General features: G+C 35.4%; 1 protein-coding gene across 1 annotated transcript; it reads right to left on the minus strand.

Moving 5' to 3' along the window:
- Positions 1 to 2,133: 2,133 nt before the first annotated feature.
- Positions 2,134 to 3,165, minus strand: LOC122753239 (non-structural maintenance of chromosomes element 3 homolog). Its single transcript, XM_044000524.1, is given in 3 exon segments — positions 2,134 to 2,722; positions 2,724 to 3,042; positions 3,129 to 3,165. Coding segments are annotated over 3 exon segments (945 nt in total).
- Positions 3,166 to 14,930: the final 11,765 nt, after the last annotated feature.

The raw sequence follows: 14,930 nt of genomic DNA on the forward strand, positions 1-14,930 counted from the left end.
AGAACTGAACAGAAATCTACAAATACAAGATTCAAGAGACACACGAAAAGGTAAAAAGGTGGGGGGCAGATGTTACTCAATAAATGTTTGCATCCCTACATTGGAAGAGGATACTTGTAACTCTTGAGAACTGTGTCTTTATTTATTTATTCATTTGTTTGTTTTTTTAGTGTGGCAATTGGGGTTAAGTGAGTTGCCCAGGGTCACACAGCTAGTAAGTGTTAAGTGTCTGAGGCCGGATTTGAACTCAGGTACTCCTGACTCTAGGGCCAGTGCTCTATCCACTGCACCACCTAGCTGCCCCGAACTCTGTCTTTATTAAGGAAGATAGGAAGAGTACACAGACAGAAGGTGTGGGTGTAAGTTGATTCTGATGTGATGATATTAAAAAAAAACCTTAAGGGGTAACAAAAAGGATTATACTGGGAGAAAAGGAACAGGAAGGCAGAATTAGGTAAATCACATCACATGAAGAAACACAAAAGACCTACTACAATAGAGGGAAGGAAGGGAGGGGTGAGCATTATTTTGACCTTATACTCATCTGCTTTGACTCAAAGAGGGAATAATATACACACACTCAATTGGTTATAGAATTTCATTTTACCCTATAGGGAAGTTAAAGGGGAAAGGGGAAAGAAAAAGGGTGGGGTACTGATAGAAGGAAGGGTACAACTAGGAGGGGAAAGGGGAAAAGGACAAAAAGGAGATAGGGCTGATAGAAGGGAGGGCAAAACTAGGAACTTAAAGGTGAAAGGACAAAAGGGAAGTGGGGATGATAGAAGGGAGGTGGCCAGAAACAAAACACTAGTGAGAAGGGACAGGGGGAAAGGAAGGAGAAAAATACAAACAAGGGAAAAAATAGGATGCAGGGAAATACACAGTAATCATAACTGTGAATGTGAATGCGATGAACCTTCCTATAAAATAGAAGCAGATAGAGTAAATTAAAAACCAGAATCCTACAATATGTTGTTTACAGGAAACACATTTGAAGCAGAAAGATACACACAGAATAAAGGTAAAAGGCTGGCACAGAATATATTATGCTTCAGCTGAAGTAAAAAAAAAGCAGGGGTAGCAATCCTTATCTCAGACAAAGCAAAAGCAAAACTTGACCTAATTAAAAGAGATAAGGAAAGAAACTACATTTTGTTAAAAGGTACCATAGACAATGAAGTAATATCAATACTAAACATGTATGCACCAAGTGGTACATCATCCAAATTCTGAGAAGTTAAGTGAGTTATGGGAAGAAATAGATAGCAAAACTATATTAGTGGAGGACCTCAACCGCCCCCCCCACCAGGACTAGATAAATCTAACCACAAAATTAATAAGAAAGAAGTTAAGGAGGTGTATAGAATTCTAGGAAAAATAAGTATGTTAGACCTCTGGAGAAAACTGAATGTGGGCAAAAAAGAATATAACTTTTGCAGCAATACATAGCATGTACACAAAAATTCACCATGTATTAGGGCATAAAAGTCAGATACTGAAAGACAGAAATAGTAAATGCATCCTTTTCAGATCATGATGCAATAAAAATGATGTGTAACAAAGGACCATGGAAAGATAGACCATCCTAAAGAATGAGTGGGTCAAACAACAAATCAAAGAAGCAATAAATAACTTCATCCAAGAGAATGACAATAATGAGACAACATACCAAAACTTATGGGATGCAGCCAAAGAAGCTCTTAGGGAAAAATTTATATCTCTAAATGTCTACATAAATAAAATAGAGAAAGAGGAGCTCAATGAATTGGGCATGCAACTAAAAAAGCTAGAAAAAGAACAAATTAAAAATCTCCAATTAAAAACCAAATTAGAAATTCTGAAAATTAATGAAGAGATTAATAAAATTGAAAGTAAGAAAACTATAGCATTAATAAGTAAAAATAAGGTCTGGTTCAATGAAAAAAAACCAATAAAATAGGTTAATTTCATTAAAAAAGAATTATAGGATGACTTGAAAGTCATGATAAAAAAAAGATTGGATATCATATTTCTTTTTTTGTGACTGCATATTTAATTTATTAACTGAAAAGTAAACATGGGCTTGGCATAGACTGAGATGGTTTCGTAATCCTGTCTGTGGATGGGTTCAAGGCTAGGAAAGCTCACCCAGACCTAAGGGAGGACAGGTCCTTGAGGCAATGAGTTTGCCTTTAGGCAACCTGGGAAGAGGAAGTAGTGGTTCAATTCAGGCAGGTTTTTCAACAAAGTTCCTGCATCAGGTTCAGAGAAGAGAGAAAATGTTGAATTGTGTTGAACCTTGGAGAGTAAAAGGGTCTCAGCCTGTGGTTCAAATGTTATCAAAATTTGGGATTTTCTGCTTTCTTGATACCAGTCTATAAAATGCTTTCTGGTACCTGAAAGTGGCCTGCGTGGCTCAGTTGCCCGCTGAAGCAGAGGCAGAGGGATGGCTTTGTTGTACTGGGACACCCAGCTGGAAGGCTCCCGATTCTGAATCTTGACCACAAAGCGAAGGACTTGCATCTTGCTGGTCTCATGGGTGGCTCTGGGTCCCCAGAGGAATTCGTACTCTGGAGCATCGGTAGGGGGGACTCGAACGTACTCCAAATATTTCTGGCGAACAAACTCGTCTTTGATGAGCTTCTTCACATAGCCGAAGGTCTTGTGCCTCTTTTCCAGATCCACGTGGAGCTTCTTGAGCACCTCCCAGATCAGGGCCTCCTTGGCCGAGTTGCCCCTTGTCATCCAGGCCCTCCAGCTTGTTGATGAGAATGTAGGTGTGGTGCTTCTGGTCTATCTCCTGGAGCTGCAGGCCCAAGACTTCTTCCAGGGTCTGGCCCATGTGTTCGATAATCTCCAAGGCCATGTCTTTGTAGTCTTGCAGGATGGTCCTCACCATGTCAGTTTGGCAGATGGGCATTTTCTTCTGGTCCTTCACCAGCCGGAACAGCACCAGCTCGTTCTCCTTCTGCTGGATCTGGGTCTTGGTGGTGCAATTGGCCAGCTTCTTCTGGGCCAGGGATGATGAGGACTAAGAGGAGGACAACACTCCTAACACCCTGCCTTCTCCATGACATCATTCCTTACCTGTGCAGGGGCCCTCATGGGCCATGGCCTAGGCCAAGGCTTGGACTTGAGACTGGCCAAACCCCAGGCCACTGCTGCTGGTGCTGGGGACAGGGCCATCGCTCGTATTGAGGCCCTCGCTGGCACCGCAGCTATGGCTGCTGGGGCCAGGGAAGTTGGTACCACTGTTGGGGGGGAGAGGCCTCGGCCATTCTTTCTCTGGAACTTGCCGATCCCCGCTCTGGATGAACCCCGGGGCCTGAAGAAGCCTCCTTTGAAGCTGGTGCAGCCAGACCACACAGGGCCGTGGGCTCCCTCAGGCCAACAGGCCCTACCTCACAGAAGCCTCCTTGGTATCATATTTCAAGAAAATAAGAAGGAAAACTGCTCTGATAGCTTAGATCTTGAGGTTATACGCCTCCTGAAAGAGATCCCAAAATGAAACTCCCAGTAATATTTTATAGCTAAATTTCAGAGCTCCCCAGGTCAAGGAGAAAATATTTACAAGCATCCAGAAAGAAATGATTCAAATATCATGCAGCTAGAGTCAGTAACACAAGATTTAGTAGTTTCCATATCAAAGAAGTGAATGGCTTAGAATATGATTTTCTGGAATGCAAAAGAGCTCAGATTATTACTAGGTATATATTTATGTCTAATGGTGGTCATTCTCCAGGGTGAGAGGAGGAAAGAAAAAAAGGGGAAAGAAAAGAAAGAAAAAAATTACATGATAACTTGTATATTTAAAAGGAATAGCAAGGTGTACGTAGTAGATTTGCAGCTTCATGTACTTTCATCTTTTTTATTATACAAAGTTATGGAAATACTTGTTTCATTCAATAAATTTAAAATTTTAAAAAATAATGTACCCAGCAAAACTGAGCATAATGCTTTTTTTGGAAAGGGGTGGATATCTAATGTAATAGAGGACTTCTATGCATTTTTTTTTTTTTTTTTGGTGAGGCAATTGGGGTTAAGTAACTTGCCCAGGGTCACACAGCCAGTAAGTGTTAAGTGTCTGAGGCCGGATTTGAACTCAGGTCCTCCTGACTCCAGAGCCAGTGCTCTATCCACTGCACCATCTAGCTGCCCCCTTCTATGCATTTTTGATGAAAAAACCAGAGCTGAATAGAAAATTTGACTTTCTAATATAAGATTCAAGAGAAGCATAAAAAGGTAAACATAGAAGAGAAATCATAAGTGACTCAATAGCTTAAACTCTTCACATTCCTTTATGAAAAAATGATACATGTAACTCATGTGAACTTTATCATTACTGGGGCAGTTAGAAGGAGTCTACATAGACAGAAGCAGTGGATGTGACTTAAGTTGGGATGATCTAAAAAAATGAAGGGCTAAGAAAGATGGATCTCCTGGGAGAATGGGGACAGGAGAAGTAGAATGGGGAAATTTTCTTACATAAAAGAGGTACACAAGGAAGAACTTTTACAATGTAGGGCAAAATGGGGAGTGAAAGGGCAATGCTTAAATCTCATACTCATTGGAATTGGGTGAAAGAGCAAAGGAGATACACATACATACCTACATACATATAGGTACAAACATATATAATATAATGTATTTTATATATACACACATATATATGTGTACACAAACACCCTCAGTGGAGTATAGAAATCTTACTCAACAGGGAAATAGGAGAGGAAGGTGATTAGAGAAGGGGTGGATCATCAAAGGAAGGGCAAAGTGAGGGGGGCAGTGGTCAGAAATAGAACAGGCTTTTGAAGAGGGACAAGATTAAAAAATAGAGAAAAAGATAAACAGAAGAAATAGGATGGAAGGAAATTCACAGTTAGTAATCATATGTATGAATAGGATAAGCTCACCCATAAAACAGAAGCAGATAGAATGGAATCTAGAATCTAACAATATGTTGTTTAAAAGAGGCATACTTCAAAAGAAAGACGAATACCCAGAGTGGGGTTGGAGCACAATCTATTATGCTTCAACTGAAGGAAAAAAAAGACAGGGTAGACAAAGCAAAAGCAAAAATGGACCTAATTAAAAGAGATAATCAGGGAAACTGTATTTTGCTAAAAGTTCCAATGAAGTAATATGAGAAAATTTTACAGTAAATTTCTTTGATAAAGACCTTATCCCTCAAATATATAGGGAACTAAGTTAAATTCTTTAATTGATAAATGGTTAGGGGATATGAACAGGCAGTTTTTAGGAGAAGAAATCAAAGATATCTACAATCATGAAAAAATGTTCTAAAATGCTAACGATTAGAGAAATGAAAATTAAACAAATTTGAGGTACCACCTCACACCCATCAGAAATGACAAATTCTGGAGGGGATGAGAGAAAATATGTACACTAATGAATTATTGGTGGAGTTGTGAACTAGTACAACTATCCTGGAGAACAATTTGGAACAATGCTAAAAAGGCTATAAAACTATGCATACCCTTTCAACTACCAATTATACTACTAGATCTGTACCCCAAAGAGATCAATTCAAAAGAAAAAAAGAGAGAGAGATGTGCAACAATATAGCATCTTTTTTTGTGGTGGCAAAGAATGGGAAATTTAGGAGGTGCTCATCAATTGGGGAAGGGTTGAACAAGATGTGGAATATGGTTGTGATGGAATACTATTGTGCTATAAGAATTGACAAAGGGTTTGGTTTCAGAAAAACATGGGAAGATCTATATGAACTGATGCAAAGCGAAATGAGAAATTCTAATCTCATTCTCAGCCATTCTCAGCCATTGTACACAGTAACAGCAACATTGTAATAATGATCACTTGTGAAAGACTGAGCTTCTCTGATCAATATGATGATCCAAGACAATTCCAAGGGACTCATGATGAAAAAAGGCTATCTCTCTCTAGAAAGAGAACTTATAAACTCTGAGTGCAAATTGCAGCATAAAATTTAATTTTCTTTATTATTTTTGCTCTTTTTTAACCAAATACCTAACATGGAAATATTTTTTGCATGATTCACATGCAATATTGATATCATATTGCCTAGCTTCTCAGTGAGAGAGAGACTGAAGAGGAGAGAAGTTGGAACTCAAAATTAAAAAATAATAATGAATTAATTTTTAAAAATAAAGGAAGTAATTGTCATTTGACCTGCCTAGTTTTTGTTTGTTTAGTTTTTTTTAGTGAGGCAATTGGGATTAAGTGACTTGCCCAGGGTCATACAGCTGGTAAGTGTCAAGTGTCTGAGGCCGGATTTGAACTCAGGTCCTCCTGAATCCAGGGCCGGTGCCTTATCCACTGCACCACCTAGCTGCCTCCTGCCTTGTTTTTAATCAAGCCATATGGACTCTTTGTTACCACTATTCCCTTGGCTAGATGTTCACTAATATCTATAATAATATATTCTAGAATTTTGCTAAGAATTGCAAACTTTTTAGTCCCTATAGTTTAAAGACTGCCATTTTACAATTATCATTGATAGTTATTTAACAGTCACATCTGCCAATTCTCTCTTATCAACAAAGGATAGACAGAAAATATGAAGGCGCTGTCTTGTTTCCTTATTTTTCCCTGTTAGGCATTTTTGTTTAATTGTTTTATTATTTAAAGTGAAAAGATTATTCTTCTTGGTGGAGAAAACATAAGTAAAATATTAATTTAACAGGTCCTTTTATCCCATCTTGTCAGTCATTGTCCTCCTATTCACCCCCAAAACAGTCTTATCATTCCTTTTCTGCTTTACTTTTTAAAAAATATAGTTTTAATTCCTTTTTATTTTCCTTAACTTCCCTTTCCAGCCCCAGCTCATTCTGAGTTTCAGTACTTCTGAACCTGGTTGTTTTTCAGGACCATTAGGAGCTTTCATATTTATTCTCCTTACTTCCATCTTCCATATATAGGTCTTTATAAAATCAAAATGAACTGGTAAGTTCTCTGTGAATCCACATGGCTCTCAAGACAATTTCCATTTGTCTTCCTCATCATAACTATTTCTTTTTGTGTCTTTACAATTTCATTCTCAAAAAGTCCCCATTTTTACTGAGGATCAGTGTTCTTATAGAATTGTAGTCTGTGATCCTAATTATACTTCCTCTGAATCCTTTTGAAATCTGCTCTCCCAGGATTTAGGATTCTTATCAGACTATCCCTCACTTTCCTCTTTTTTATAACAACCTCTAGGAGAAAGTCCTCACCTCTTTTCAAGGTTCCTATAATTTTACCCCAATGACTAGTTCCCGTTAGTGAGAATAAAATGAATACAGAATTTCCTTTTTTTGGTTCCTATTCCTTTTTAAGGATGAAATGTTCATTAAGATAAGTCAAGAAGTTATTAGTTGCTTTCTCTTTGGCAGAGACAGTCTTCAGCAGATGTCTAGATAATTAAATCACACCATCACTACTATAGCATGCTTCTGTGCCAAACTTAAAAGCTGTTTCCCAAACTCTTCATCTATTTCCTCTTTCTGCATCTTCTGATGACAAAATAACTTCTTTTCTTCCTCCATTGATCTTCACTCAAATCTTTTCCACTCTTTTTTTCTCTCTGATTCCTAGATTTTCTTATATGAATATCCTCTCAATGTTCAGTGCTGCCCTACCTCACCTGTTTCTCTATCTTAGTTCTTTGTAATAAAGTGATACATATCAAAGCTATATTTTCTTCAGGGGTTGTATCCTTCCCATTCTTAGTGAAACCTATGAGGTCATTTTTTTCTCTTTGCTATTGTCTCAAGTTCATTTTGCTTTTTACCTAAACTTTGAGCATTTGTGTGTGTGTGTCTGAGTGTGTGTACACACACACACACACACACACACACACACACACACACACACACACACACACATTTGAGGTACTATACTCTACTTTCTAGGATTTTGTTTTTTGTGAACTTTTAGGTGCCTCTATTACTATTCTATTTTTATTGCAACAGATTTCTATGGTGTCTGGCTTGGTGAATATAGATAGTTTTCTTCATCCTCCATTCCATTTTAATTTTTTAAAAACTAATTAAATTTGTAACACATTTGTAATACCTTCCTACCAGCTTTTGTTAGGCATATTTCACCCATGCTAAGGTATTTGTTATTCTGATATTTTAAGTCTGGATCCAGAAATTCTAATCTCATTCTCAGATATCACCTCCTTCATCAGATGTTTACACCTCAAATATATTTTTCTTTTCTGCATCCTTTACCTTCAATGATCTGCATTGCTTCTAGTGTCTCTAATTTCTTTCCCAAGACTTCATAATCTTTGGCAGTGTTTTAGCTTCCTTCTGGAAGTACTATTTATATCCACATTAAACACCAGAAGTAGGTAGTATCCTTTTGTTTTAATAAGTATTGAAGAGGTTATTTGTTACGTCTTGGATATATGACCCAGGAAGACAACAAACTTTTCTATTGTTATTGGGCCACCAAATCCCTCCCTCAGAACTCCAGAGCAAGAAATCTCCAACCAAAATTACTCTTCACTACTTCCTCTGAAACACACTGGACAATCTCTTTCTAGCAACAACTTCTATGGCTCTATAATTTGTAATTTCTTGAAGTACAAGTAGCTGCCCAATGCTCCAAACATCCAACTCGCATCAATTCAGGCTAAAGAAAAGCCTCAAGTTTCTTAATTTGTACACTTGTCTTCCTTCCTTCCTTCTTTCTTCTGGGTAAAATTTTTCTACTATCTAATTTCCTGACAAAGGTCATTTCCTTTCCTCCATTTCAGTTCCTTTTCCCCTCCATTGAAACCAGGTTCATTTTTTTTTCCTTTTTAAGGTACACTTCGTTGGGTCTGATAACCTGGAATGTACAGAAACATTCCTTGAGTCCCTTTACTTTCTTCTAAGAGAGAAACAAACCTGTAATTGGAGCATTAAGAGGAGTTAGCTGCTGAAGAAAGGTAAATGTCATTATCAAGACAAGTTTTAGCCTTATTTTAAAATTTTATCTCTTTCAAATATATATGTATATATATATATTTACTTCTTATTCACATTCATTTTTTTAGAAATTTTGAGTTCCGAATTATCTCTCTCCCTTTAGCCCCTCCCTTATCCCTTGAGATGGCACACAATATGATATCAATTATATTTGAGGTCATGAAAATCATCTTTCCATGTTAGTTATGTTTAAAAAAAAATCCAAGAAAAACAAGAAAAATATAGAAAGTGAGAAAAGTATGCTGCAACCTACACTCAGAATTCATCAGGTTTGTCTTTGGAGGTAGATAGCATTTTTTATCATGGTTATTTGGAACTGTCTTGGATCATTCTATTGATCAGAGTAGCTGAGTCTTTCACAGTTGATCATTGTTGCAATATTGCTGTCACTGTACATTGTTCCCTTGACTTTGTTCACTTCATTCTGCATCAGTTCATATAAGCCTTCCTGGGATTTTATAAACCATCTTTCTCATCTTTTCTTGCAGCACAATAATATTGCATCACATTAATATAATACGATTTGTTCAGCCATTCCCTAATTGATAGGCATCCTCTTAATTTCCAATTCTTTGCCATCACAAAAACTTGCTATAAAAATCATTGTTATATAGGTCCTTTTCTTTTTTTCTTTGATCTCTTTGGGCTATAGACCTAGTAGTGGCATTGCTAGGTCAAAGGATATACACAATTTTATAGCCCTTGAATTTTTATAGCTCTTATATAGTACCAAATTTTTCTCCAGAATGGTTAGATGAGTTCACCACTTCCCCAACATTGTATTAATATACCTATTTTGCCAAATCCTTTCCAGCATCTGATGGATATAAGGTTAAACAACCTCAGGGTTGTTTTAATTTGCATTTTGCTTTCTCTAATCAATAGCGATTTAGAATATTTTTTTAATGTGACAATTGATAGCTTTGGCTTTTTCTTCTAAAAAATGCCTGTTCATATTATTTGACCATTTCTTAATTGAGGGAGCAGCTCTTATTTTTTCTTTAATTTGGCACACACACACACACACACACACACACACACACACGAAATAAGGCCTTTAATCAGAGAAACTCAACTGTAATTTTTTCTAGCTTCCTGTTTTCCTTCTAATTTTTATTGTATTGATTTTCTTTGTGCAAAGCCTTTTAAATTTCATATAATAAAAATTATCTGTTACTTCTTGTGATTCCTTTTTATCTGTTGTTTGGTCATAAACTGTTCCTTTATTCATAGATCTGAAACATAATATTTTCCATGCTCCCCTAATTTGCATATGATATTACCCTTTATGTCTAAAACATATACCTATTTTGACCTTATATCCTATGTGAGATATTGATCTATGCCTAGTTTCTCTCAAGATGCTCTCTATTTTTCACAGGAATTTTTGTCAAATAATGAGTTCTTACCCCAAAAGATTATTCTTGGGTTTATCAGACACTAGATTATTATGACTATTCACTACATTTTATTTTGTACCTCGTCTATGTCACTGATTCACTGCTCTATTTCTTAGCCAGTACCAAATTGTTTTGATGATTACTACTGTGTAATAGAGATTGAAATCTGATACTGCTAGGCTGCCTTCTTTCATATTTTCTTCATTGATTCCCTTGATATTCTTGACTCTTTTATTCTTCCAGATGAACTTTTTTAGTATTTTTTCTAACTCTATAAAATAATTCTTTGGTAGTTTGGTTGGTATAACACTGAAAAAGTAAATGAACTAAAGTAGAATTGTCATATTTATTATATTGGCTCAGCCTACCATGAGTAAGTAATATTTCTCCAGTTGTTTAGATCTGTCTTTTTTTATGTGAAAAGTAGTTTGTAATTGTGTTCATATAGTCCCTGGGTTTGTTTTGGCAGGTAGACGCTCAAGTATTTTATAATGTCAGCATTTGTGTTTAATGGAATTTCTTTATCTCTTCCTGTTATATTTTGTGGGTAACAAGGAAATGATGCTAATTTAAGTAGATTTATTTTATATCCTGTAAATTTCCTAAAGTTGTTTAGTGTTTCATTCAATTTTTAGTTGATTCTCTAGGGTTCTCTAAGTATACCATCATGTCATCTGCAAGCAGTGATAGTTTTGTTTCTCCATTGTCTCTTTATTCCTTCAATTTTTTCTTGTCTTGTCATAGTTAGCACTTCTAATACAATATTGAATAATAGTGGTGATAAGGGGCATCTTTGCTTCACACTTGATATTCTGGGGAAGGCTTCAAGGTTATTTTGGTTACAGATAATGCCTCCTCTTGGTTTTAGGTAGATAATACTTATCATTTTAAGACAGGCTCCTTTTATTCCTATGCTTTTTATTGTTTTTAATAGGAATAGGTGTGGTATTTTGTCAAAAGCCTTTTCTTCATCTATTATAATCATTTTTATATGATCAGTTGTACTTGTAATTTCCCTAATATTGAACTAAGCCTGTATTTCTGATATATTTCCCACCTGGTCATAGTGTATTATATTTGTGATATATTGCTGTAATCTTCTTGCTAGTATTTTATTTAAAAGTTTTACATCAATATTCATTAGGGAAATTAGTCTATAATTTCCTTTGTCTATTTTTGCTCTCCCTGGTTTAGGTATCAAAAGCATATTTTTATCTTAAAAGTAATTTGTAGGACTCCTTTTTCCCCCATATTTTTTTCAAGTAGTTTATATAGCATTGGGCTTAATTGTTCCTTAAATGTTTGGTAGAATTCATTTTTAAATCCATATGGTCCTGGGGATTTTTTTCTTAGAGAGCTCATTTATGGCTTGTTCAATTCCATTTTTAAACATAGAATTATTTAAGTATTTCCTCTTCTGTTAATTTGCATAATTAATACTTTTGTAAATGTTCATTCAATTCACTTCATTTGCCAGATTTATTGACATTTAATTGGACAAAACAACTCCTAATAATTGCTTTAATTTCCTTTTCATTGGTGGTCAATTCACCCTTTTTATTTGTGATGCTGGAAACTTGTTTTTCTTTTTAGAAATCAGATCAACCAATGGGTTATCTTTTTATTGTTTTTGTTTGTTTGTTTGTTTTTTTGGTTTTTTGCTGGGCAATGGGGGTTAAGTGACTTGCCCAGGGTCACACAGCTAGTAAGTCAAGTGTCTGAGGCCGGATTTGAACTTGGGTACTCCGGAATCCAAGGCCAGTGCTTTATCCACTGCGCCACCTAGCCGCCCCTTGTTTTTTTTCTTTTTAAAACCACCTCCTAGTTTTATTTATTAATTTAATGGTCTTTTTACTTTCAGTTTTACTAATATCTCCTCTCATTTTTCAGGATTTTCTTTTTTTTGTTTAGTTGGGTATTTTTAATTTGTTCTTTTTTTGGTTGTTGTTGTTGTTGGTTTTTTTTAGAGTCATGCCCAATTCATTGATCTGTTATTTCTTGTATTGATGCACACATTTAGTGATATAAAACTTCCCACAAATACTGCTTTGGCTTTACCCCACATGTTTTGGTATGCTGTCTTGTCATTCTCTTTAATGAAATTATTGATTATTTTTGTGATTTGTTCTTTGACCCATTCATTCTTTAAGGATTTTATCATTTAGTTTTTCAATTAACTTTTTATCTATGCTTCCATGGTCCTTCATTGAATATAATTTTTCTTGCATCTTTGTCTGGGAAGGGGACCTTTAATAGTTCTACTTTTTAAAATTTGTTTGTGGGGTTTTTATGCCCTAATACATAGTTTTTGTGAAGCTTCTATATATAGCTGAGAAAAAGGTATACTCCTTTCTGTTTCCATTCAGTTTCTTCAAAGGCCTATCATATCTATTTTCCTAAAATTCTATTCATCTCTTTAACTTCTTCATTATTTATTTTATAGTTAAATTTATCTTTGAGAAGGGAATGTTGAAGCCCCTCATTAGTATAGTTTTATTATTTATTTCCTCTTGTGACCCATTTAGCTTTTCCTTTAATGAATTTCCTTTATGAATCTGGATGCTATATTGTTTGGCATACATGTATATATGCATATATGTGTGTATATATGCATGTATATATGTATACATATAACACATATTGATATTGACACAGCCTTTTAGCAAGGTATAGTTTTCCTGATTACCTATTTTAAATGAGTCTATTTCTGCTTTTGCTCTGTCTGAAGTTATGTTCATTACCCCTGACTTTTTTTACTTCAGCTGAAGCATGAGATTTTGCTCCAGCTCCTACTTTAACTCTGTGTTTGTTTCAAGTTTCTTTTAAAAAACAAAAACATAGTGTTGGATTCTAGTTTGTAATCTATTCTGCTATCTGTTTCCATTATGTGGGTGAATTCATCCCATTCACATTCATAGTTATGATCACTAACTATGCATTTCCTTTGATCCTATTTTCTTTTGTTTTGCTCTCTCTCACTCTCTCCCTCCCCAACCAACCCCTGCTCAAAATTATATTTTGCTCTGTCTACTGCTTTCCTTAGTCTGCCTTTTTAAAAAAAATCATACCCTTCCCCTTTTCCTTATCCCATTCCCTATTATTTCCCTGTTGGGTAAGAGAGATTTCAACTCAATTTTGTGTGTGTGTGTGTGTGTGTGTGTGTGTGTTATTTCCTCTTTGAACCAATTCTGATGAGAGCGAGGTTCAAACATTGCCCACCCCCACCCTTATCATTTCCCCCTCCAATATAAAAGCTCTACCTTGTATGCCTTTTTTATGTGAGATAATTTTGTCATTATTACTCTCCCTTCCCCCTTATCCCAGTGCATCCTTCTTTCTCATCCATGTTTTTAGATCATCCCAATGTAATTAACTCACACCAGTGGCCTCTGTATATGTAGATTCCTTCTAATAGCCCTAAAAATAATAAAATTCTTAGCAGTTATGTATATCATATTTCCAAATAGGAATGTAAACAATTTATTGAATCCCTTAAGATTTATCTTTCATATCTATCTTTTTATACTTTTCTTGAGTCTTTTAAGACTCTTGAGTTTATAATCAGGAATGTTTGAAAGTTCTGTATCATATTCTAAGTCCTTCCCTTCTTTAAGGTAATAGCTAATAAATCTTGTGAGATCCTGACTGTGCCTGTGTGGTATTTAAATGTTTTGGGTTTTTTTCTGACTGCCTGAAATAGTTTCTCTTTGACCTGGAAATTCTGAAATTTGGCTATGATTTGGCTGGGAGTTATCATTTTGGGATCTCTTCCCATAGGTAGCTTGTTTTGATTTCTATTTTACCATCTCAATTTAGGATATTGTGGCAATTTTTCTTTATAATTTCTTGAAATGTGATTTCTAGGCTTTCTTTGATCATAGCTCTTCAGGCAGTTAAAGTTTTCTTAAATTATCTCTTTTCAATCTGTTTTCCAGATCATTTGTTTTTCCTGGTCTAATGTTTCACATTTCTTCTTTTTTTCTATAATTTTGACCTTGTTTTATTGTTTCTGTCTTATGGAGTCATTAGCTTCCACTTGCTCAGTTCTAATTTTTATGGAATTACATTCTTCAGTGAACATTTGTACTTTTCCCCCCATTTAGCCAATTCTGTTTTGTTTTTTTTAAGTAGTTATTTTCATCAGTGAAGTTTTGTACCTTTTTTTTCCATTTGGCCAATTCTTTTTTTTAGGGGTTTATTTATTTTTGTGCCTCTTTTACTAAGCTATTGATTGTCTTTTCATAATTTTCTTGTATTACTTATTACTTTTTGCATTTTCCCTCTTATTTGATTTTTCAAATAATTTTTATCTCTTCCAGTAATTCTTGTTGGCTTTGTGTCAAAGTCACATTTTTCTTTAAGGCTTGTCTTTTTAATCTTTTGACAACTTTGTCTTCGGAGTTTGTGCTTTGCACTTCCCTGTCACCGTATTAGATTTTTATGGTCAGGTTCTTTTGTTGTTTGCTTTTTGTTGTTTGCTTTTGTTGTTTGCTATTTCTTGACTTTGAACTTTATGTTAAAGTTATCTGCTCTTCTAGGGGTGGAGAGGCAGTGTTCCATGCTTCAAGTTTTATTACATTGCTGTTTTCAG

This window comes from Dromiciops gliroides, chromosome 1, assembly GCF_019393635.1.
Source record: "Dromiciops gliroides isolate mDroGli1 chromosome 1, mDroGli1.pri, whole genome shotgun sequence".
NCBI lineage: Eukaryota > Metazoa > Chordata > Mammalia > Microbiotheria > Microbiotheriidae > Dromiciops > Dromiciops gliroides.